Source organism: Heloderma suspectum, chromosome 2 (assembly GCF_057233095.1).
Source record: "Heloderma suspectum isolate Gila_16-S chromosome 2, 16-S_ref, whole genome shotgun sequence".
NCBI lineage: Eukaryota > Metazoa > Chordata > Lepidosauria > Squamata > Helodermatidae > Heloderma > Heloderma suspectum.
Window position 1 is genome coordinate 82,642,133 of NC_139459.1, and position 27,004 is coordinate 82,669,136.

General features: G+C 41.6%; 1 protein-coding gene across 2 annotated transcripts in view; it reads right to left on the minus strand.

Moving 5' to 3' along the window:
* MARCHF3 (membrane associated ring-CH-type finger 3) overlaps nt 1-27,004 on the minus strand; it is a 169,763-nt gene that overhangs the window by 6,406 nt on the left and 136,353 nt on the right. For both annotated transcript variants that reach the window (XM_084833986.1, XM_084833985.1), the window contains one exon: nt 12,786-12,995. In XM_084833986.1, the coding sequence (XP_084690112.1) occupies nt 12,786-12,995 (210 nt within the window). The remainder of the gene's footprint in view (nt 1-12,785; nt 12,996-27,004) is intronic.

Below are 27,004 nucleotides of genomic sequence, written 5' to 3' on the forward strand. Positions count from 1 at the left end.
TCTGTGAATGCTGATCGAGCGTCACAGGTTGGAGCAATATTTCTAAGCCAGCAACAGAGCTGGACAGAAACTGCAGTCGGACTGGAATTCATATAGCATCCTAGGAAATATTTTGCCCACTCTCGGGGCAACTACGTTGGCCTGGTCAGATTGCCAAAGGCACATGATTAGTGCAAGTTATTCTGTACTAGTAGAACACCTGGGCCTAAAGACACATGAATGTAAGGGCTGTTTCACAGCCTGTAGATTAGACACAGAGGGTGGTGTGGGGTTAACCCTTGGATCTGAGCTCTCTCCCACCACCCTTTTGCACTGAAAGCTGTTTGCGCAGTGAGGAGGCTGTGGGAATTTGAAGGCCACTTCAGCATCCCACCTACATACTTTGGCAATATTTCAATGGAACTTGCTTCCTCTAAATATGTTTAGGATCACAGTGTATGAATGGTCTTGTATACACTATGTTCTCTTATTTTATTGCCAGTTTTGTGTTCTAACAACTGTGCATGTTCCCTATTAAATTGAGCCCCTGCTGTTACACAATGAAAATCTGAAACCTCTTCCTCTATTGCACTGGGGAGCACATTGCCTCATTAATATAGCCCCCTCCTGCTGGACTTAATAATAGAGTACAAATGGAAGTAGATCTCCCACATGGCAGCCAAGATAAACTATGCTACCATGCAACTGATGCTGTATTTTAAGTTGAAGGATCTATCTAACATTTATATTAGGCTTATCACCACAGTATAAGAACGTAAAACAATGCTTAAAATATACAGCTTCTTGATTTCTGTTTCCGAATGAAAAACACTTTTGAAAATTCAGAACTCGCTTTAAGATACAAATTATTCTTAGGAGGATTCATACCAGCAAATAGATGTTAGTATCTGCAGTTTAAAGTGCATATTCACCTGAGTGGCAATTAAGAGGCAATAGAGTATATTCATTGTGTAAAGAGCAATTCATAGTAATTAAATATTACAGAAAAGAACTCCTCCTAAATCACTCCAAATTCCTAGCAGTAACTTGGGAGATAAAATTACAATAAAAATTAGGAAGCGCTTTGGGCCCTGAGAGAGACTTGGTTATTCCATATAGATATAGTGCCAGTCTTAGTTGACATTTACAACCCATGGGGCATAGCAACACAACAGAGGAACTTTGCTATCTGATATAATCAATCAGTGGGAAAAGCCTGTATATACGTTGCCTGCTATCTTTCTGGATCACATGTGTGTGCGCCCCCTTCTGTGCAGCAACAGTGCCCCCTGCCAATGCTGAATTTGTCACAATGGTGAGTGAGCATGCATGTGCGTATATACCTAGGCAAGTATATATACCTAGAAGTCTTGATTAATTAGAAAATGAGGCTAGAAAATTATTTTGAAAGCTAAAATGTTTCAAGCAATATGCATTCTTCATGTGGCAGATGGTCCCTCTTCATACTCCTTTCCCGAAAGCTCTTGAGCTACAAGAGCAATTACTGGCCTCTTTTACAGTTTCATACAGACAAGTGGTACTTAAATAATTATCAGTAAGGATAATCAAAGATAATACATTTCTGTTTGGGAGTCAGCTGTGTAGCTGAGCAAGAAAGGCTGAGATGTACTAACACTAATCCATACTACAAGAATCTGTAATTTTCCCATCTTAACATCATTGCAATATAAGATGGGAGCCCACTGCAGACTACTGTGGTTAAGGAGCATAGGTTGAAAGTGGAAGACGTGAGAGATTTCACGATATTAATCTTGGATGAAGGAGGAGAGTTAAGCTGCTTGGTCATTTTTTGTTTATTTTTGAGAAAAGTTCTCAAACCCAAATAAAACGTGGAATACAGGTGAAATCCAGCAACACGTGAGCTTCCTTCCCAGAAATCTTTTGCCAGTTATAGGGACAAGGTAGTTATGCCATGATCTGCTATCATGGTTTGGTGTGGGATTTTCTCTACAGAAGAGTGGATTAGATCAAACTGAAAGGTATGAAGGGGACCGTGCCACAAACCAGTAGAGGAATTGAGCATGTCCACATTGTCTACAAAAACAGGAAACGGGGGTATCGGCCACCCAACAATTTATCTTGAGCATTATGAATGCTAGGCAAAGAAACTGCAGCCAGTCGGTCTAAAATTAAATGCTTTAGTTATGCAGATGTTGCACAGCTGACAGACACTGATGTCTTTTTGCTACTTTGGAACACTGATTTTATTAACTTGGTCAGACAGTAAATGCCAGAGAGAACGAGAATGCATTTTTGAAGATCAAACTCCAAGGGGTTTGAAAAGCAGAGCAGTGAAAGACCAGAACAAGTATAACCAAATATGAACCTTGGACTTTTGTCCATTCCAATGTTTTTATAAATAGGAGATCATGAAAGACCTACCATGAGCACAAGTAGCATTTAGACAGATGAAATGTTATTTAGGACCAAAGCAAAACATGTTTCCAATCACTATGTTTACTGACTGGAGGAGGTTGCATACACTATGTTTCATCAGATGGTTGGTATTCGTCAAAGGGCCAGCACATATAAAGAATAATTTAAATAGGAAGACAGAAAAATGTTAGGGTAAAAATAACAGAGAAAGTTATGGGATTGAGACTAAAGAAAATAATGGAAGAATATCCAGGGGCAGAATCCTAAATGGCACAATTCTATGCATTTCTGCTCAGAAGTAAGACTCACTGAGTTTAATGAGAGTTAATCCTAAGTAAATGTGCTTAGGATAGCAGCCCTTTTGTATCGCTCCAAATTAAAAATAAATAATCCAAACAGAGAAACTGACCTGACAACGAGTTAGTTTGTGGCATATCAAGGTGGATGATCTGATAGGAAGCAACAGACAAGCAAGCTACCAGGGGGCGGGGGGGGGGGGAACAGAAGTGGATCACTATTCCTTACTGTGCCAGCTTCCAAAGGGGTAGCTGATAATAGTTTTGTTGCAACACAGTAAGCGTTAGTCTTCTGGCACCTTAAAGACAAACAGATTTATGTGACATTAGGTTTTTGCAGACTTGCGCCCACATCTGTTGGTGCATGAAGTATCATCGTCATTTGGTGGGAGAAATGTAAATAGTAGGTCAATAAGTTTATAAAATGCAAGGAGTGTGTGTGTGCGTGCGTGCGCGCGCGTGAGAGAGAGACAGACCACGCTCTGCTAACTGAGGATAACACTACAATGCATCTGATGAAGTGGACTCTTGTCCATGAAAGCTTATGCCACAATAAGTTATGTCATAAAGATGTCACAGGCCTCTTGCAAAAGCAGTTCGGGTACAGTGGCATGCTTGGCCATTGTTGGGACAGCATATGAATTTTTCACTGCACAAGTGTTGGGGGACTTCAATATACATTCAGAGGCCATCCTCGTGGGGGCACCTCGGGACTTCACGGAGACAATGACTTCCTAGGATCTGCATCCTATTCCAACTGGGCCCACCCATGTAGCCGGTCATGCGTTAAGACTTTGTGTTTGTTTCCAGAGAGGTGGGGAGTGATCTGGAAATTGGGGGTATATCCACCACCCCCTTGTCATGGTCAGATCTCTACCTGGTGGGGTTGGACTTCTTGGTTCCACAACCCCTCTGCAGGGGTGGAGAACCCATTAAGATGGTCTGCCCCAGGGGTCTTATGGATCAAAATGGATTCCTGACTGCGCTTGGGGATTCTTTGGAGCATGAAATGGTCCCTTGGTCGAGACTATGGTGGATGGCTGGAATGCTGCAATCACTGGGACATTAGACCATGTGGCTCCAAAACGCCCTCTCCCCCTGAACCGAGCTCAGACTGCACCATGGTTCACCCCACAGTTGCGAGCTCTGAAGCAGGAGGTGAGATGGCTAGAGCGCCGGTGGCGGAAATCTTGCTCTGAAGACAATCGGACACAAGTTAAAGCTGTAGCTTCAGGCTACCACGTGATAAGAGCAGCAAAAAAGAATTGTGTCTGCAGAGTGCTGTCCCAGGAGGCTGTTCCAAGTGGTCTGGAACCTGGTCGGTTCTGGAATCAATGGAGTATTCTAAGGCCTCCTGTGATGAGTTTGCAAAGCACTTTGCAGATAAAATTGACCGGATCAGGAGTGCTATTCCATGTGCTGTGGATACAGTTAGTGAATGAGGGGCGGCCAGTGGCAGACCAGTGGTGTGGGATTGGTTTCAGCTTCTTCCTTCTGAGGAAGTGGACAAGGTGCTTTCATCTTTAAGGTTGAACACCTGCTTACTTGATCCTTGCCCATCTTGACTCAATATGAGCTGCAGGGAGAGGCTTAGGGAGGAGATCAAGGTGGTGGTGAATGCCTCCCTCGAGGAGGGAGTGATGGCCATCAGCCCTCAAGGAGGCGGTGATAAGACCACTGTTAAAGAAGCCCTCCTGGGATCCCCAAGACTTGAACAACTTTCGTCAGGTCTCAAATCTGCCATTTTCAGGCAAGGTGATTGAGCGGGTGGTCGCTTTGCAGTTGCAGGCACACTTGGAAGAAGCTAATTATCTGGATCCATTTCAATCGGGCTTCAGGCCTGGGCATGGTACAGAAATGGCCTTGGTCGCCTTGGTGGATGATATGGGGAGGGCTTTGGATAGGGGTGAATGCTCCTCCCTTGTTCTCCTTGACCTCTCAGTGGCTTTTGATACCATCAACCATGGTATCCTCCTGGACCACCTGGAGGGGTTGGGCACAGGGGACACCATATTACAGTGGTTCCGTTTCTTCCTCTCTGGCAGGTACCAGAGGGTAGCTCTGGAGAAGGAGACTTCAGACCCTTGGCTGCTCACTTGTGGGGTGCCACAGGGTTCTATTCTCTCCCTGATATTATTTAACATCCATATGAAGCCACTGGGGGCTATCATCAGAAGGTTTGGGGGTGCAGTGTCACCAATAAGCGGATGACACACAACTCCACCTCTCATTTAAATCCTCACCAAAGTTGGCTGTAGAAATCCTGTCCAAGTCACTCTGGAGTCAGTGAGTGGCTGGATGGAAGGGACTAAGCTGAAACTGAACCCCCCAAAAACCGAAGTACTTTTTGTGGGGAGATTGGGGGATGTTGACCTGGTGTTTAATGGGGTGCAGCTACCCCGAAGGACCAGGTCCACACTCTGGGAGGCATTTTAGACTCCCAGCGGTCCATGGGTTGGCCGTGATCCAGACAGCTCTGTACCAACACTATCTGATACGGTGGCTGTGCCCCTCCCTCCCTCACCATCTGCTCCCATCAGTATTTCATGCCCTGGTCTCTTCTCACCTAGACTACTGTAAGGCACTCTATGTGGGGTTACCCTTGAAGATGGTTTGGAAGTTGCAGCTGGTGAAGAACAAGGTGGCCCACCTGATTAAAGGCAGCCATTGGCAAGATCACATCACTCCAGTGCTGAAGGTGTTGCACTAGTTACCAGTTCTCTGTGCCCAATTCAAGCTGTTGGCATTGATCTTTAAAACCCTATATGGTTCTGGCCCAGACTATCTTAAGGAGCACCTCCAACAATGTCAGGGACGCCACTCAGCGAGATCAGCCTCAGTAGGCCTTTTGTCTGTCCCATCAGCCAGGACAGCTAGGCTGGTGAGGGCTAGGGAGAGGGCCTTTTCTGTGGTGGCCCCCACTCTATGGAATTCTCTCCCTAATGACCTCTGCCATGCCCCTCTTTGATGAGTTTCTGCCGGGCTTTAAAAACCTGGCTGTTCAGGCAGGGATTTGGGGTGGGTTAGGGTTTTTTAGAGCAGTGTTGTTTTCTTATGTTGTTTTGTTCAGTTGATTATGTAAATTTGTTGTATTTTGTGTTATTAGTATTGTATGCTGCCTAGAGTGGCTAGGTAGCCAGCCAGATGGGCAGTTAATAAATCTAATAAAAAAAATAAGTTCTAGGATTGGAGAACAAAACTGGAATAGCTTTGGTACGTGCTATAATGCAAGTATATGCAATTCAAAAGGTTGAACAAGCTATGAGTCTTTTGGGAAATGCTTTATTTCCCCAAAATAGTTTACAAGCTATGGGTCTTTGGGGATAATAGTACATTCAGTTGATTGGAATAAGCAATACTTATTGGGAAAATTGCAAATGCATATGATTGTTGAACCAGTACCCCAAGAACAGCTGGTTTTACCTACAGTAGCAATTCCCAGGATTGTAGGTAATTCCATGTTGGAGCCCCAAGTTGTAGCAAAATGGATTACTGTTAATAGTATGTTAGTAAGATTAGGAGAATGTTGTGACCAATGGAAAGATAATCAATGGGTTTGTCCAACCCTTACATGGTCTGAAGAAGCTTGTGATTTAAACTGAATCCTACGGGGAAGGGAGATGTAATGTTGGGGGTAACAATGGACGTAGGCGCATGCACTGCAATGGAGAGAACAGCTCTGATAGCGCCCAATAATAGTCTTCAGACACATGTAGGAAGAAAGCCAGACTATGAAGCACATGGTCTTCAATGTCTATATACTAATGCCCAGAGTATGGGAAACAAGCAGAACGAACTTGAACTCTTAATACAAGAGGGAAATTATGACCTGATAGGTATAACTGAGACTTGGTGGGATGACTCTCATGACTGGAATACAGCAATTGAAGGATATAAGTTGTTCAAAAAGAACAGGAGGAACAGAAAGGGAGGTGGGGTTGCACTGTATGTGAAAAATACATATCTCTGCACAGAAATACAGGAGGAGGAGCTTGGTAGCCCCATCGAGAGCATCTGGGTTGAAATAAATAGAGCAAAGAATAAAAGGAACCTGGTGGTCGGAGTCTACTACCGGCCACCCAATCAAGGAGAAGACAAGGATGAAACTTTTGAAAAGCAAATAGCCAATGTTTTAAGGAAGCATGATGTAGTAGTAATGGGGGACTTCAATTTCCCCGATATTTGTTGGGAGACAAATTCTGCAAAACATGGCCCCTCCAGGAAATTCCTGACTTGTGTGGCGGATAACTTCCTCCTACAGAAAGTAGAGGAAGGAACTAGAGGATCAGCTATCCTTGACTTGATCCTAACCAACAGAGATGACTTGGTGGATAAAGCAGTAGCAGTTACAGGAACTCTGGGGGAAAGCGACCATGTTGTACTTGAGTTCTTGGTTCTAAGGGAAGCAAAAGCTGAGTGTAGTCAAACACGTACCCTGGATTTTAGGAAAGCTGATTTTAATAAACTCAGAACAATGATCAGTAAGGTCCCATGGCAAGTGATGCTAACAAGAAAAGGAGTCCAAGATGGGTGGAAGCTTTTAAAAAAGGAAATTCTCAAGGCACAATCACAAACAATTCAAACAAGAAGAAAAGGTGGAAGACAATAGAAGAAGCCAATGTGGCTTCACAAAAAGCTTAGGGATAACCTGAAAACAAAAAAGGACACATATAGGAAGTGGAAAGAAGGCCAAGTAACAAAGGAAGAGTACAGGCAGATAGCACAGAATTGCAGGGATGGCGTCAGGAAGGCTAAAGCTGAGAATGAGCTGAGGTTAGCAAGGGATGCTAAAAACAACAAAAAGGCTTTCTTCAGCTACATGCATAGTAAAAGGCAGAGGAAAGAAATGGTGGTTCAGCTATTAAATAAGGATGGCAAAACGATAACAGATGACAAAGAAAAGGCAGAGGTGCTCAATTCCTACTTTGGCTCAGTCTTCTCCCAAAAGAGGGTCTATGACCCCCCTGGCAAAGGCGAAGTACAGGTTGAAGGGGCAGGATTGCAGCTTGAGATCGACAGGCATATGGTCAAGGAACACCTAATTCCTTTGAATGAGTTCAAATCTCCAGGGCCAGATGAACTGCATCCTAGAGTCATAAAGGAACTGGCAGAAGAACTCTCAGAACCGCTGTCTATTCCCTTTGAGAAATCATGGAGGACGGGGGAAGTGCCAGATGACTGAAGGAGGGCTAACGTTGTCCCTATCTTCAAAAAGGGTAAAAAGGAGGAACCTGGGAACTACAGACCAGTTAGTCTGACATCAATCCCTGGGAAAATTCTGGAGCAGATGATAAAGGAATCCATCTGGAAGCACCTTGACAACAATGCCGTGATTACTCGAAGCCAACATGGATTTGTCAAAAACAAGTCCTGCCAGACAAATCTGATCTCATTTTTTGATCAAGTAACCTCCCTTGTGGACCGTGGGAATGCTGTAGACATCATATACCTCGACTTCAGCAAAGCTTTCGACAAAGTGCCCCATGATCTCCTGATGAGCAAACTAGCTCAAAGTGGGCTAGATGAAACAACGATCCGGTGGATCCACAGTTGGCTACAGAATCGGACTCAAAGAGTGCTTATCAATGGGACCTTCTCAAACTGGGGAGAGGTAACGAGTGGGGTACCGCAGGGCTCAGTCCTGGGCCCAGTGCTCTTCAACATTTTTATTAATGACTTGGAGGAGGAGGTGCAGGAAATGCTGAGCAAATTTGCAGATGACACAAAATTGGGTGGGATAGCTAATACTTTGGAAGACAGAAACAAAATTCAAAGTGATCTGGATAGACTGGAGCGCTGGGCAGAAAACAACAGAATGACATTTAATAGGGATAAATGCCAAGTTCTGCACCTCGGAAAAAGAAACCAAATGCACAGTTACAAGATGGGGGATACACGGCTCAACCACACTACAAGCGAAAAGGATCTTGGAATTGTTGTCGATCACAAGCTGAATATGAGCCAACAATGTGATGTGGCTGCAAAAAAGGCAAATGCTATTTTGGGCTGCATTAATAGAAGCATAGCTTCCAAATCCCGGGAAGTCCTAGTTCCCCTCTACTCAGCACTGGTTAGGCCTCATCTGGAGTACTGTGTCCAGTTCTGGGCACCACACTTTAAGAAGGATGCAGACAAACTGGAGAGGGTTCAGAGGAGGGCAACAAAGATGATCAGGGGACTGGAAACAAAGCCCTATGAAAGGAGACTGAAAGAACTGGATCATGTAGACTAAACACAAGCAGTTAACAAAGCTTGTTTAAAGATTCCAGTTCATGGGGTTGTGACAGAAATCTCACGCATTTTTACATTCAGCCATGCCGCCGCCATTTCATGATTTAGAAACTTCTTCATCTGACCTTCAGACACAATACAAAGTGTAGCAGGATATTTTAAGTAATATTGTAAGTTTATTTTTTTGCCATATTTTTCACTTTGATAAATTGCCTTCTTTTATTCGCCACCTCTTTGATGTAATCTGGAAATAACATAACTTTATCTTGTTTCCAGGAAAGGCTTCCACCCTCTCTTGCCAAATGCAGGATATAATTCTTTTGTGGAGACTTTTGCAAATTGGACTATGATCATATAGTCAGTCCCTTTAGCATTTGGCACATGAAATGCCTGCTCATCAAGTAAATAATCAGATGGGATATGGAGTATCTCATACAAAAGTTCATCCACAAAAATAGGCAATTTTACATAATTAGACAGATTTTTAATCCCAATAATATGTACATTGGATCTTCGCGTGAAGGCCTCCAGCTGAGAAATTCTGTCATAGATATTTTTAAAACATACTTGTGTCATAGAATGACCCTGCCATTCGGTCTTCTAGCTCGTTAATTTTTGTCTCCATTTTTTATCATGATGCATTAATTAGATCCACAGTTCCTTGCAAGGCGGTGATGGGATTTTGGATTAAATACAACCTTTTGGCTTGCTCCGTAAATTGTGAAGATAAAGTCTTTATCAGAGTAAATAATTCCCCTATGTCTTCTGTTTTCGAAACTTTTGACACAGGAGGTATGGGGGGAGTTGGCGGTGATGTCAGCCCCTTTCTTCTCCTCAGTGTAGTCATGTTTCTCTCAAACAGATCTTGTAGGTCCTCAGATGTTCTCAAATACTGTAATATTTCTTAAATCATCCCTCAGGAGTTGTTGATATTTCTTAAAGCATATATTATTATGGAACATGTCAGCCCTGTTTTCTCAGGAGTTTCAGAACAGCTTTTTGTGTTGGTAATGCTCTGGGGAGATAATCCTGGAATCCAGCCCCCCCCCCCCCAATCTCATGGGGGGTACTTTTCTCCAAGATGTTATCCAGAGCTGCCTTGCCCCCCTTTTAATTCCAGGGGGGAGATGAAAAGGTTTTTCAACCTTTTAAAAAGCTGTTTGAGAAAGCTCCCACAGAGAGCCCATGGGATGATACCAGAGTGACATTGGTTCCAACCAAATAATTCTAAGACCCAACCGCAGACATAATTCTAAGTTCTACCTTCAAAAAATATTCAAGTCCTAACTTCAGAAAATATTCTATGTTCTAAAGTCTAAGAGTTACCCAAATCCTTGGGTCCAGTGGTGCAGAGAAGATCAGAGGTGAAGCAGCAAAGGAGCGAAGTGAGGGAGCAGCAGCAGCAGACCACATAAGCTATCACTATCTGTGCTTTTTTTACATTTGTTCTGGTCAAAGGTGGGTGCCCCAGTGAGAAATGAGACAACCATCTTCCAATCAAAATGGTGTGTCTGTATGTGGTTAGACCACCCCCTCACCTCTCAGAAATAAGGCGTCTATTTCCAGCAATCTCATGTTTTATGTCAATGTGGGTTGGGAACATCACTGGCACTACTACTAACAGAAGTTTCCTAAATAGGGAGAGGGGGAGGAAGGGAGAGGGAGAGGGGGAGGGAGGGGGAAAGAATCTTCTTTTCTTTTTCTTTACTTCCTTTCCTCCTCTCTTTTCCTTTTTTTTTTCTTTTCCCTTTTCTTTTTGTTATTTTGGTGTCCTCATCAGAATATTGTATTGCTGAGAAATTGTAGTATTGATCAGGTTGTTGGTATTTTTGGTATTGTTTATTTCATTTATAAAGATAAAATAAATAAAAAATATATTTTAAAAAAAGAATTATTTCCAAGCTTGAGACTTGGAGTTATTTCTGAAGATGTGACTTAGACTTATTTCTAAGTCTTGGGCTTTCCTTTCACTCTAGCTTCTGTCTTTATTCTTCACATGCCTAGAGGAACTTGACAATGCTTTAGCTTGGTTTTTTTATTAAAGTAATGTGCAGGAGAAGGAAAAGGGAGAATTAACAATTGTTTTAGTTTAAAACAATTATGTTTTAGTTTAGTTTTAGTTTAGCTTTCAACCACAAGTAGTAAACAAGAGAAGAAAAGGAGGAGGAGTCATAACAGTGACCATACCAGCTTTGGCAGTTGCAATTCTTTTAGTTAATCTTGTATTTTTGTTACATTCTCTTTCCCTGTAATCATAGAGAAAGTTTGTAATGGTTTGTTTGTAACTACCATGCTTCCTTCTTTGATTTTGTACTTTCTCTTTAATAAAGCATTAAACAGATGTCAATTCACAATTTTGTCTGTTTAGTGATGTTTGCCTGTTTGGACTTAGCTTGGTTACCCTCCGGAGTGTTTAGAACCCATTTGGTGTAGGTTCTGAAGTTAAACAGGACTGAATTTACAGCGGGGAGGGGAGGAAACGGACGTCCTGTTGCGCAAGCCGAAGTCTGCTCGCATGACATTGAATATAACCCTCTGTTTTTGCATTCCCATATGGGTAATTCAAATGTGACATCTACCTTAGCTAGAATGTACATACAACTTAAACTTTCAATCCTAAACACACATGGAATTGCTGCACCTCTTTGCCCTAGGAGCTACCTCCTCCCTGCAAACCTACACATCATAGCAGGATGCCTTTCAAGCTGCAATATTCAGTGCAAGTTGTCCACACCTGTGCATCAGCCTGACAATCCTATGGAAGTTCAATAAGGCCAACTTGACAAAGTATTCTAGCTTAAATAATCTTGGGATCAAGCTGCCAGCCTTTCCCTTAGATTTGAGAAGCAGGTTCAGACAGTGACACAAATCACAGTTGTCTGGACTAGGAAAACAGGTTGTATTTCACAATGTGTTAGAACATCAGTTTACACAGTAAAACATTGTTTAGCACTGTAACAACATTATCTCTGTGAAACCTAGCTTTGCCTCCCAAAGTGTTAAACCTACAGTTTCAGACTTGTTATTTCTGAACTACACTGAGCCTTGCAAAATGTTATCTTTTTGTCACCCCCTATCAAAGGAATGAGAACAGTTCTGAACTTTCGCACTGTAGTTTGTTCAGAGCATTCCAGGTTGTTCCTGCATAGTGTCAACAGAAGACTTACTTAGGAGCTATGAGAAATGTCTCGAGCTTCTAGTCCTGAGGCAAATTCAGCTGTCTTACGGAATTCACACTGAGGTGAGAAAGCAGGCTTGTCTCAAGCTAGTCTTTTTGCCACACCAGCCCCACAACCAAGGGAAAAGAAAGCACACTAGGTAGGATACCAGAGCTTTCACTCTGTTCTCGGTTGATATGAAAAGGCTAATCCCTCTCTTGCAGGAGGAAACTGTCCACCTCTCCTCTGGGAGAGGCTAAAGTGCCCTTCATACTCGACCATTTCGCTCCCTCTTTTTCCAAGTGTTGGTTCACTTCTGCCCATCTTTCTCTTTGCTCATTATAGTCTGACAAAAGTTCCTAACTTAGTTTAGGCCTCTCCAAATACTGTAATCCAGTCTTCCCCAGCAGGGCGCCCCCACAAATGTGTTGGGCTATGACCCGCAGCAGCCCAGCCAGCATGGCCAATGGTTGGGGATCATGGGAACTGTAGCCCAAAACGTTTAAAGGGCACCACATTTTGGAAGGCTACTGCGATCAAATTCTGTGTGCGTGCATTTGATTTCGAGGTACAGGACAAACCTTGAAACTGAATTGGCTTTGCAGTTAAGTTGGCTCCCCTTTCAATAGGACACAGCCACGAGGTGATCCCTGAACACTACATTACAACATTAAGAGCCATCACCCTCTAATCTAAACGAAAGTTAAAACAAAAGAGTACTTACTAGTGTCCAAAAGAGGTAAATTGTGAAGAGTGCGACAGTGAGTGCAATGAGGCCAACAGCTTCTAGCCTACTACTAAAGTGCAGGTGGTCCACTGCTCCCCGCAGACACAACCAGCCAGAGATGGTAGCCAGAGGCGTTATAAACAAGAAGCACACCATGTCCCCAAACAGGGTCCGCTTCTCGTGCTGGGGACCCGGGTTTCTTAGCCACTGTAGAAAGAACACACAGTAAGTCTCAACAAAAGTAATGCTTTCGACTGGGTGCTTGCTCTCTTTCCATACAGGTCAGAACTTGCAACATTTCACTGTCTTTTAATTTCATTCTCTGCCTCATTTGTAAAATGGATGATTTAAAAAAACAAAAACCAGGTCATTACAAAGGAAGGGATGGGTAAAGTATACGCATTTCTTTATCCAAAATGGTACAAGCTAAGACGTTGCTTTGATTTTCCGTTTATATTCGTGGTTTAATAGCTAGCGTCTCCGTTTGTTTTTTGGTTTTTTTCGTATTTGGTTTTCAATACTTCCAAAGAACAGAGCGTTGTTTTAATACCTTTAAATAAAGCTATAACATATATAAAGTACACAAGACAGAAAAGAAATGATTTCTGCCCCTTAAATCTGAACATTTCATGGTTTGTCTATAAATGATGACTTTTACTGGTAAGTTATGGAAATTCAAGGTAAAACACAATGATTTAGTGAAGGCATTTGATGATTTTTTGATGGAACAGTGAATGTCAACATTTTCTGTGTCATAAGGCTTGTTTTATATTTATACATCAGTGAGTGTGGCTGTAGGTAGAGGCTAGGGACCACTCTTGTCTTGTTTTTATAGTTTGATAAGCTTAGGGGGCAGGGGAGAGAGAAACCACTGTTGCTACGGATGTCAATAACTTGCTACTAATTTCAAAAGAGATAGCTAAAATACATTAGATAGTTGCAGATTACCATTTAAAAGCTTGAATTTATAATTCAGGAGTTTGAGTGGGACAAATAGCCCCTCTTAACAGCAATGGTTTTCTTTTCCTACAAACCTCTAATAAATACAAATTCCAAACTCTTAACACATCAATGTTACCTGTATTCACTTAGATCCATACCTTGATAGAGATGACCATAGAGGGATGGCAAGAAAGAATTGTGCTTAATTATATCCCTTCCCCCCCAGTTCCAAGAAGCTCATGGCATACCTGGTTCTCCTCCCACAACATCCCTGTGAAGTAGATTAGGCTAAAATATAGTTACTGGCCCAAGGTCAGCCATTGGAGCTATTATGACATTATCTAAAGGGTTCGAGAAGTATTTCCCATTCTAGTCTAAGCACCAATGGCTTGTATTTTTGTAAACTGCCCAGAGAGCTTCGGCTATGGGGCGGTATACAAATGTATAATAATAATAATAATAATAATAATAATAATAATAATAATTTCCCCCCTTGGTCTTAGAGAGTTTTTTCTGTGGTCTAGACTGACCAGTATTTTTAATATTTGGAGAATTGGTTAGCGACTGGTCCTGCCTTAAAAAAAAGGAGTTGGACTAGGTGACTGTCTTTCCCTTCTAGGTTTTAATTTGCACCCAATAGGCCAGATCAGTATCTCAAAGGGCTACTCAAAATGAACGAGAGTATGGCTGCAATTTAGTTTTGTAACCCAAGAGACTTTTCCTGTGTTGGTGAGATAGTAAAGGTGTAATATGAATTCAATAATAAATCTCAACAGCTTTATTAGAAGTTGAATAGAGGAGGAAAAAGGGCACAGTGTAAGAGGGGAACAGCAGAAATGTCACAAAGTGCAAACAAAATAGGAAGGAAGACTTGGAAAATATGGCAGAAAAAATAAATGCTATGGCTCCCAAAAATGTACTACGCAGAGGATATCTACTTTACAATGAGTTGGATCCCAACTTAGTTATGGACAGAGTGGGCCCACTGAAATCAATGGGACTTAAGTTAGTCAATAATTCTAAAGGTTTCAGGTAGTCTACCTATTTATCTACCTTTTCTATCTGCTTACCAACCTACCTACCTATCTATATCTATAATGGCAACATAGTTTTTTTTCCTAATGAAGATTGTAAAACAAAAACAACTTGTTTATTGAACATAGTACAAAACTAGAAGGGTGAGTGTAACAAGGAAACAACAGATCTCATACCTATAGTATGAACTTACCCATACACTATAGTCAACATCTGCGGCCCTCTCCTGAGTGCCTCCTCCAAGGGAAGCTTGGGGGGTGGAAACAAGGAAGAGGGCCTTCTTGGTGGTAACCCCCCCCCCACTCCCCACTTTGGTCCACCAGGCACCAACATTGTCATCTTTTGGGGCCAGTTTAGGATTGCCCTCTACTCCCAGGCATTTCATGGCATTTAATGGGGCTTTTAATATCAGTTGTTTTATCAGATCCTGGTATTCTCATTGTAACTTTTGAGCTGTTTAATTTTAAAAAAATTTTATATGTTAAAGTTTTTATGTTTTGTAATTTGTGTGAACCACCCAGTCAGGATATAGAAATAAAATAAATAATAATAATAATAATATAGTCTCAGAATTGCCTTAACTGCTGATTTATCCCATAGTTCAATTTCTTGTGAAACATAGAATGAAGCACAATTCAAACTTCTGTTAAAATAATGAGTAGACTGCAATATGAAATCCCCAAGTGTCAAGAATTGTTAAGGTAAAAATTATCCATGCAAGCTTTTAGAAAAACCACCCAGATAAATATATCTTTTAAAAACAATTAATGTTAGCAAAGTTATTTCAGTCTATTACGCACATTTTGATATTCATTTTAGGAGTCTGGCAACTGGATGCCTAATCATTAGACCATCCAGATGCTAGACTAGACTAGACTCTCCAACGTGGGCCAAGACCCATCTCTTGATGACAAGTTGCAAAATTTGAGTGAGAGGCTATTCTGGAACTTCCTAACATCTGTGTTCAACATTGCAACCATGCATTCTGCAACACTTTCTCACTACAAATTAAGTTTCATTATATTACACAAATGCTTAACATATACAACAAGACTGCATCTGGAGAAATATTATCTAGATCCATTTCAAGACTTCAGGCCAGGTCATGGGGCAGAGACTGTTTTGGTCATTTTGCACCCCTACCCCTGGGCTTCCCACCACCACTCCCCCATAGAACTCTCCACAGCCCTCAACCCATAGTTTTCCTGTCAACCCCACCCCCCACAAATCATGGGGGCCATAGGCATTCTGGGGAATGGAGCTTAAGACAACGGGCAGCTGCAAGCCAGGTGTTTCACTCTGTAGCTACCCAGGATAATTGTGTAGTGTGTTTTTTTAATGAAAGAAATAGATCAAGAAGGACTCAGGTGGGCTCCAAGGGAGATATCTATTGGCATAATTATGCCTGTGGGCACCATGTTGGGGACTCAAGGTCTAAGAAAATGCAATGATTTAAGTGAAGAAAAAGGAGGAAGAGACGCAAGACAAATGGCAATGTGAGAACAAAATGATACTTTGGCCCAGACCAATTGTGGTAAAACCTCTCTCTTTCTGGTGAGGTACAAGCTCTTCCATGAAAAAAGCAGGAAGGGGCAAATCAACCAATTATCTGCATTCCCTGCCATAGACACCCAAATATCTGTAAGAGGTTATGCAGAACTCTTAATAGTCTGGATCTAGCCTCACTAGATCAGTGCCAAGGAGACAATTTATACACACATATGGAGACACACATTGCACCTCTCTTGTGTGAATATTGTCACTGCAAGATGTAGGTTTTACATTTACCTTAGACCAACTGAAGGAAAAGTTGATGCGGTAAGCCTCGCTTGTGACAACACATGAGAGTTCTGCAGCTATAACCCTGGATACACCACTTTGCATTTTCAAACATGCTATTTACATCTTGTAAACAGGAGTAACTTTTTCAGTATGACTTGGCGTTGGTTCACATGTGCATGCCCCTCACTAATCTACACATTCTTTCTCTACTCAGCTGAATGTGTGGAGTGGCTGCACTGAAAAGCCATGTCTTTTGAGGTGACATCAGGCATGTTTTCTCAGTGGTGGTGCTAGACATGTGATAGCTCATTTGCATATGCATACTTAGCACAGGATGTTGCAGTCATCAAGTAATGATTAGCATGCATGTACCATAGGGTCTGCTTTTTAAGGATTAATTCAATGACATTTCTAAAATATATTAAAAAAATGCTTTGTAAATGCCAAGTCTTTCCAGACTTCAGGGAGTGAAAACAGTGACTAAATGTTTAAATTTCCTTGCACATCACTTACTGCTGTCACCTCAAGGTTAGTTAAACATTTTGGCAACGCAGTTGAGAAGACAGCATTTTTTTAAAAAATAAAGCAGCATATTATATTACATTACAATAGAACTCTTATACAGATCTCAGGCATTTTATACAAGGTTGAAGGGTTCTGTTGTGAGGATTTATCTCATTTCTTTAGAAAATACCACTGAGGATAGCAGCTGGATGAGGATGTTGTTGCAGTCCCGGATTACAACTGGGTTGCTTCTAGACATGATTGATTGCAACCTACACCTTGTTCAATTTCCATGAATCCTTGTAATGAGAAACCGTAAGACAACCAAGAGGAACTGAAAGTGCACAGTGGAAAAGGGTGTGTGTGTGTGTGTGGGGGGGGAGAAATGCTTCTTTCAAAGGTGATTGTCAAAGAGTTGGAGGGAAAGTCTTTGCTTAAAAGATGACCTGCAGAAGTAGATAATGAGCACCTGGACTGTTCATTGATTGCTGTGGGAACTGCAGGTGCACAGCAGGGACACAATCCACTGGGAACCTCTCGGTGAACAAATCCCATTGAAATGAATAGGCTTTCGTTGACCCTTCATTTCCAAGTTTCCTGTATCCATATTAGGCCCCACAAACTGCCTTTCACCAGCCCACCCCTTTATACATAAAACACAGGGATGCGGAAACTGCATTCCTGCCATCTGAACAATTCTTTCCCAGTCTGGTCCCCATGGCTGCTCTTTGTAAAGAAAAGGATGAGAAACCCATGCATGGTATTAAAGGAGCATCTAGTTGGGCCCTCATACCAAATGGTATAATGGTGTTCGGCTGGGTAAAGGTGCCCCAGAGTAGAAGCATTAAAGAGTGGGGTATAAATAACTGAAATATATAAAAAAGTACACCCGCACCTCAATTAATGGAAGTAAAATACCTTACACAAAATATAATGGAATACAATACACAATCAGGTACTTTACCATCTGGTTTGTTGTTTATTCGGTCAGTCGCTTCCGACTCTTCGTGACTTCATGGACCAGCCCACACCAGAGCTTCCTGTCAGCTGTTGCCACCCCCAGCTCCCCCAAGGTCAAGTCTGTCACCTCCAGAATATCATCCATCCATCTTGCCCTTGGTCGACCCCTCTTTCTTTTGCCTTCCACTTTCCCTAGCATCAGCATCTTCTCCAGGGTATCCTGTCTTCTCATTATGTGGCCAAAGTACTTCAGTTTTGCCTTTAATATCATTCCCTCAAGTGAGCAGTCTGGCTTTATTTCCTGGAGTATGGACTGGTTTGATCTTCTTGCAGTCCAAGGCACTCTCAGAATTTTCCTCCAGCAAGTACCATCTGGTACCAGTTATGATATAGCAAACATCAGTATCAAAACTCACAACATTGGTAGTAAGTTCAGAATACAAGAACAGAGATACATGACTTCTCTATGCGTCTTCTCTGAGGACCAAATATTCATCGATATACCACTTCAAATATGGCCCTTATTGCTGAACAAGCTGCTTTTTTCTTAACAGAAGTCATTCAAGGAAAGTAATCAATGCATGGTTGTAATTTTGGTTTCCCATGCCTCTACAAATTCCTATGCTTCATCACTTCCACAATCTAGCACACATACCTACATGCAAAAATGAAACTATTTGCAGAATGTACATATTGTGGTTTTCATTTGGTTAAAGAAGGACTTTGATATTATGAATAGAAGTTCAATTCGCTAAATAAGTTGATTTGAAAATACATCTGGAAACAGGATTTATGAAGCAATCAGTGGGGCAAAAAATACACATTGTAGTATTTTGTTTGACCCAGCAGATCCCCTAGAACAAATGAGTATGATTGTCCTTATCTAACCACCAAGTAAAAGTATTTATATTTATATATATATGCACGTACACACACACACACACACACACACACACACTCATTCATTCATTCATTCATTCATTCTGGATTAAATCACAATCTAAGCCCTATTCAGGCATTCATAAAGGGGTTAAAATTAACATGTGAGGAGAAGGAGCTCCAGGCCCACCCCTCTCCCTCATTGCATTTGTTGCCATCAACTCATGGAGGGCAAGAATCAGAAGAGGAGAGTCTCCTATATCTGTGGAGGGTCTCCATGTGAGCCAGAATGCTGGAAAATCTGCATTCTGGCTCAGGTGGAAAGCCTCCCTCCACAGATACAGGAGGCTCTCCTCTTCAAACTGTTGACCTCCACAAGCTGAGGGTAACAAGCATGGTGAGGGAGAGGGGTGGGTCTGGAGAGCTCTTTCTCCTCATGCATTGATTTTAACCCTTTTATAAATGTCTGAATAGGTCTCTAATGTGAGCAAGAAATGGAACCTCTGATGGAAAGATGCAGACACAAGCAGGTTTAATTCAAAGTGGCTTCCTCTTAGCTTCTATCGGCCAAAAGTAATGGTTGTCATTTAGGACAGAGCTAAGGGAGGGTAAGACCTATCCTTTACCTCATAGACTGTAGTCATCAAGGTAAAAGGCAAGTTTAGCCCCCATCTGAATAGTGTCCTCAAGGAAACCTCATTATTTTCTTCCATATGAAGTATAGTTCCTAAAAATAGTGGATAACCTGTGTCAGTATCATAATATTTCAGACAGGATGGGGCTGGAAAAGATTCCTTCAAGACATAGAAAACTAACACGTCAGGTAGAAGGCTAGGATAGAACCATTTATCCTCCTTCCTGACATTTTGTTTTCTATGTGCAGATATTTATTTATTTATTGTTTAAAGGAACATACCTGCAGTCAGAAATAGTGCAGTCCAGACACAGATTTATTACCTCATCTGTTTGTGAGAACTAGGCCATAGGGAATAGCTCCTATTCACTCCTATGGGGAAAATGCTACTCCTAGGGCCAAGAACATTATAGTTGGGGAGACACTGGCCCACTCCTACTGATAAAGATGCTACAGCAGGGGTGGGCAACACGCAGGCTGCTTGGAGCCCCTGCCACCCTCCTCCCCTGCCACTCTTGCACTGCTGAAATTCGCAACAGCAAAAATAGGGTGGTTTGCCACAAAAGGCTAAAATGGCCAAATGTAGCTTGTTCTCAAGCTACATTTGGCCATTTTAGCCTTCTGTGGTGATTTGCCACCAAAAATCAATGGCAAATAACTTGTTCTGTGTGCTGCTGCTGCTGAATTCAGCAGCATGGTGGTGGCAGACGTGTGGCCCATGGGGTGGAGTGGGGGTATTCCTGAGACCCTCTGAAGTTGGGTTTCGCTGCTGTGTAGTATAGAAATGCTATATATGCAGCATGCACTGAGTCCCTTCAATATGGCGATATTTTCTCCACACATGCCCTGCCTTTCAGAATGGTGTATGTTCTGCTGATCATACATGAGCCAGTTCACTGGCTTCTGTCACTTCTTGATGCTGGGATTACTGTGCTATCCACCCTCTTCTCCTGCAGTGACCACGCACTGCAAGGTCATTGTGACAATGTTGTCCCTTCAGAAATTTAGCAATTTCATCTGATACAAAGGCTCAAACTCAAGCAATACCAGTTCTGTTGGGTGATTTGCAAGAGTACAGCTTGCTGAGAGGATCCTTGGGTGGAATCCACATCTAGCCCCTTTACGCCTTAGGGCCTTAGCACAGATGATTTCAATATTAAGGAGGGAGTGCGGCAATTTGTGCCCACTATTCAACAGTGTCACCAACTGAAGCCATTAATTTTAGTAGAAGAAAATAAACCAATAATTGCTGACAGAAACATGGCTGATGTTAATAAGCTCAATAAGCAGATGTCTAGAGTTAATCATTCATAATCCAGCCACAAAGCTTGTCAAAGGGTCTCTTCCCCTTTTCATAAATTCTTCTTTCTCAGAGGAAGAGCCCCCCCCCCACATGTACCTTCAAGAAAATAATGCAGCCACTGCATGTCAATGAAATACATCAAATCTGGCAATGGTATATGCATGTATCCCAATACAGTATGTACTGTATTTTTTTCATAGACATGTTTCTGTTCTAAATCTGGTTTCCAGGCCTGTGTTTTAGAAAAGTGCACTGTCAACCTACTTTACAGATGAAAAAGGCAAGCCAGCAGATCCATTCATGGAAGCAAAGGTTGCACAATGATTCCTCGTAAAGTGCTGATTGGTTGCTATGGTGCAGATGTATGGTGGATAATAGAAATTTGTGAAAGGTTCCTGTCTGGGACTAAATGCCATTGGTGTATATGTGGAGATGGCCATGCACAGAAATAAAGCAACAAAAATGTTACTGGAGAGATCCAGTAAGTGGACGGCCCATGACAACAAAGGCAAACAGCAGAGTCATTAATCATGCTGTTTATGGCAAAATATCACATAGTTGAGAGCCATTCTCCCTCTCTCCACATGGTCTGCATAAATGTATTTCTGTATGTAAGGTGCTTAAATGGGAAGATACATCTTTCCTAGCTGACATGGGGCTACTTTACACGATCTTCAGTAGTCAGACTGACAAACCAGTGCAGCAGGTAAAGCAAGAGATGCAGTGGTTGTTCCTTCCCTGCATCAAATCTGCAATGCTTTCCCATCCAGTCAACTATCCAACAGTTTTGGATACCATCCATGTTCATGACATATGATTATGAAATCACTGGGATTATAGAGATGAATGGTTTCTTACATCTTCTTAATCCCCCGATTTACTAATTGCATTTTTGAAATGCGTTTTGGAGCATGTACTCATTGACTTAGAATCATAGAATAGTAGGCTTGGAAGGGGACTACAAGACCATCAAGTCCAACCCCCACTTGATTATGTAGAACTGGCTGGCTGGCCAGCCTCCATGTACACTTGCTCTTGCTCAAATGTTTGAACAGGTAGTATTGAACCTCTCCCACTTTGTATAAAAGGACTGGATACAATTCACTTCTTTCAATTTTGCACAGCCAACAGGAACAAACACCAGACATCTCTAAAAGAAAAGACCACCATTTTTAAACAGCCTCTCTTCACAGTACAAGCAAATATCAAGCAATCATTTGCTTTAGGTGGATTAAATGGAACTGTTGACCTTCTTTGGATGAGCAATTATCATATATTCAACCAATTTTGTGAGTCTGCACATATTCAAGCTAGCCTGAAGATCTAGCTGCAGTTTCCAGCACTCAATCATTTAATTTCCTGGGGAATTTAAAATTCATTGGCTATTAATGAAGTAAGAATAGGTGTGATCCACAGTTAGAGCCAGAGTACTACGTGAAATCAGTTAGCAGCCAAAATCCTAACCCTATAGACTCAGAAATAAGTTCTACTGATTATGCTTAGGACTGAAGATTTACACTGCTTGATCTAAAATATTTATTCAGTAGAAATATATACCAGTGAGTTCAATCAGACTTACTCCCGAGTAAGGGTGCACGGGGTTTCACAATCCTATGGGCACTTTGTTAGGAAATGCCATTGAACTTGGTGGAATTCATTTCCAGGGAAACATATATAGGACATGGGCTTTAAATCTCACTATCAAAATTCAGCAAAAACTAAGCAATGGTTGGGCAGACTTTAAGCTTGCAGGGTGTGTGTGTGTGTGTGTGTGTGTGTGTTTACTAAAACTCCAAGTTACACCAGCTGGAGCCTGGTCCAAAAGACATACGCTTAAACGTAAAGAATGCTGAGTCCAGGAATAAGCACCAGCACTAAATGGAACTCACAGTCCTTCCACATAAAAATCCACTCCTGCTTACCCCAAGCTTTCTTCATTTCAGAAATACAATTTAGGGTGGAAGAGGAGTCATTTTGCTGCTGCTACTGTTAAATATTTGAGAGCCAGAATTTGTTAATCTACTGCAAATCACCCAGACTTCTACCAATAGATCCAGATCCACCTTCTGCCCACCCCTGGTGTAAGGGACTAAAGAGGCTCAAAATGAAGCTGTAAACAAACATGGGACAAGTATAGGGTCCTTGGGCAGTTTACAACAATAGCAAACTCAGACAGCATCAGCAACAGTAACAACAGTATATACTGCTGCTGTTTTAGAAGGTCACAGCATGTATTCAGCTGGTGTTGAGAAAAGTCCACATCCCAGAGTCAACAGACAGGCTTTATCTTAAATCAGTGTACTTTGTCACATGCAAGATGACAAAGAGAGATCACTTTTTTGTAAATGTGGGATAGGACTGAAGCTTGTGGGAACAGCTGCCAAGAAATATAGAACACAAAGGGTAGGATTTGGGGGGGCTTAAAAATGTAAAATTATACCTATTGGATAAATGCACACATCTGGACTTTGAAAACTGTCAAGTTTTTTCTAATATGGTGAGGTGTAGTGGTGTTCAAAGGACATATAAAATGAGAACATGTAAGGGCAGGGAGAGACTAAGGAAACAGTAAAGTGAACTAGGAGTTGGATATGGAGGTGCCTGGGTTGGTAGGTAGGTAGATTAGGCATCTAGCCTACATTTCACTAAGCATCAAATTATGGTTCAAGCAACCATCTCTAAGTTACCATTCAGCTGAGATGTGTAGGATATGGATACCGTCATGATCCCTGAAGCCTCATATAATCCCCGTTAGGGTTTTGAAATTATTAGGAGACTCCATACCCACAACCTTTTCAAACATCTTTCTAGGGCAATAAGGTCTAGAAATTTGTTACTCTACTTATTGCCAGGATTCTGCATATTTCACCACCAGTTTGTACAGCTATGTAGAATTCATATAGACTCAACCCTCGCTATTTGGTCAAATTGCTAACAGAGCATATCAGGTTTCAGCAGGACCCGTTCCAGCTCAAGCCCCATTAAGATACACCTGACTTCATTTTAAAAGAGGCTTGTGATGAGATGCTCCCAGTGGAATTCATCCATTAACAAGCAAATTTTTTAAAAACCAAACAAATGGTGGTGGGATTGGCACTTACTGCATACATGTGCTCTACTGTTTCATTTAATCTTGGAAAGCATTGTTTAGCTTACAAGACAGAATTTGGCTGTTTTGCCAGGGAAGCTTCAGCTCTGCCTGTACAACAGAGTGCAGTTTCACATAGTACACGTTCCAAATCTCTGCACCCAGAATCCATTAACATGTAAATCTTAAACATTTGTGATAGTGTACCTACCTGCAATATTGATGTATCAGTCCGTTGACATGAGCATAACATTATGCTTTGCAATAACGTACTGCTGGCTGCTGACACCTTCCATTGATTCAGCCTGACAATTTTATAACCTATTTTCATGAAAACCTCTCCGCAGCATTTTAATGTCCTTAAATTATTTTTAAAGAAAGACAGCTAACATAAAGTAGTTGTATGCATGGCCCAGCTAAGAGGCATGGAGAATCTCTCATGACTGCTGGTGAATGCAGTCCTCTTCCACCAACATTTTGCAGCTTCTTCAAAATCCTTGTGCCTTTACCTTTTTTGTGTGTGAGCTCACTTCCAGTTATGAATAGGAATTTGTGATTTCATACAAAACAGCAGTGGAGGCTGGTGGCTCCGATGTCAGTGGGGTGGTGACTCCTCTCCGGGCTTCAGTCAGAAGCAGTCAGAACTCTAAAGGAGCTCTCCAAGGTGCAAAGCACCTTTAGAGTTCTAACTGGTTCTGACTGAAACCTAGAGCGGATTCACCGTCCCACTGACTTTGGAGTCACCAGTCTCTATGGCAAAACAGTCCCAGCATGGATATATGCTGAGTAGGATACTTCACCATGTCTAGAACATCAGCAAATAATATGTACAGATAAAAGATAACAGGATGTGATGTGTACCTGTGGGAAACAACTAAGTGCATGTCAGAATTTCATCTGCCCTTCTCATTGTTACCATTCTCACTAATGAAGAGTCAAGCTACTGTTGAAGTGAAGCAGTGGTTTGTCTCTACATCTGAGAGAACTACTGGCCCCAAAATAACTCCCACTGTATGAGAGGGATTCCCACTCACCAATGCATATCACATATTTGGATTCTTGGCCCAATGAACATGTTGTGGACCTGTTTGAAAAGATACTGGACTATGAAAATGAACATAATCAGACTTTATATTTTAGTGTTTTAAATATGTATTTTAAAAGAAAAAAAGTACTTTTGGATATAAAGATAGGAGTGGGAGCTGCATTTAACTATAAAGGAACTGGGCTAGAAAGAAATAGACAAGTATTCTTGGCATATACAGAAAGCACAAAACAGCTTTGCCTGTTGCAACAATCAATAACCTGACACAAAGTCACAAGAATTTCATGTCTCTGTCTCTCTTTTTAAATCTAGTCCTAATTATTTTGGAGGAAAAATTAGAATTATGAGAGCAACATCTCCTGGAAAGTCAAAAGCTGAGAAGGAGTTATCTGAGAGCAGGACTCTGATATCTGCATAATTCTTGTGGCTCTGCTTTTTGTCCTTTGTCCTTTGTATCTTACACTCCAGGCCTTGCTCAGAGCCTTTCCCTGTCCCTCTCCTTGTAGGAGAAACTACGCTAAAGTCCAGGTAGAAGTACTAACCAACCTAGTGCTGCAACAGAAACAGTGAAAGTGCTTGGCAGAAGCTAACTGCCTATGTTCTAGACAAAGGCCATTTACAATAGGCATAATTACTGCAGTCTCTTGGAATTACCCATATAATCCTACTATCTCACAACTAGTGGAGAAAATATGTGTAGCTTTTGTTATTGTTTTTTTAAACACATGCCCTCCATCCACTGACATAAGACACTGTACATTTCAAGAAGTTGGATATTCTAAAAATAAGAGCTTAAAAACATTTTTAATTATCTGAAACTGGAAACAGCAGTGGGTCACTCTCTTCCTATATGTACAACTGTACGAAGCTCTTTACAGGAAAGGATATTGTGCCTCCTTTACCAGAGAGCTGTTCTAAGCATCTTTTCCATTACCTGCTGTCAGCTTATTTAAAACAGAATACATCAAAAGCAGCACCGAAAATGGGTGCTTCCAGATGAGGTTTTTATTCACAGAATTGGGGTGGGTGGGTCCAGATGTCATCATCTTCCACTTATAACCCTCCCATGTTCTCCCATCACTTCTTCTATCTTTTTCTTACTGCAAAAAACCCATTAAGAAAGAAAAGACATAATAGCTGCATAATGTCTTTGGATTATTAGCGCTAGCACCCCTCTGTGTGGAAGCACCTCTTGGATTTCTGCGTTGGGCATAAAAAAAATCACTCTTTAGGAAGACAGAATTTAAAGGAGACATATTTATCTCATTAAAAGATACATTTTAGAAGAGACATATTTATCTTGTTTTGGTGTCATAATCTGTGATGGGTATCCTAGAAAATGTAGCCCCATGCATCACCCTGTTCTCTTTTGTTTCCTGCAGAATCTGTGGCAATTAGTTATTTAATCATAAGACTGCAACTATTTGGATACTGAAAAACCCTAGTTATAGGAGCATATTACCCCAGGTGGTATATAGTCTGCACTGTCTTCCTGTTTATCCTAGTGCAATTCAAAGAGTTAAATTTCATTTATAAAGCTCCCTGTGAATTAAGTCAGACTCAGGGCCATTTTAAGGTCAGCAGGAACCCCATGGTAGTAATCATCACTCTTGCTCTATGCACTTCACAGCAATGAATAATGACTGAAGTGCTGGTGCTTCTGGTCCTGAGATATCATCTTTAGGAAGCTAGTGGCAGAATTCTGTGTGTAGTAGATACCCCTCTCCACTAGGAGATTAGCTCACAATGCTTCTTTATTGGTTGCCATTTTTGCAATACTACACATCTTTTAGGCATCGGAAGGAACAGAAATATGCATGCCTCCCAGATCACTTTAACTGCACAGGCATTTGAAGAGCTTTCTTTTAACATAAAAAATGGCTGCATATCACATTATAGACCCAGTTTGCACATAATGGTAGCAAATCGTGGGTTAATTAAATGGCCATTCTAAGGCCATTTTGAATATTGAACCCCTGATTGAGCCAATCAGGGGTTGCTACGTGGCATCCAAATCATGGGTTAAACAACCCACAGTTAACCT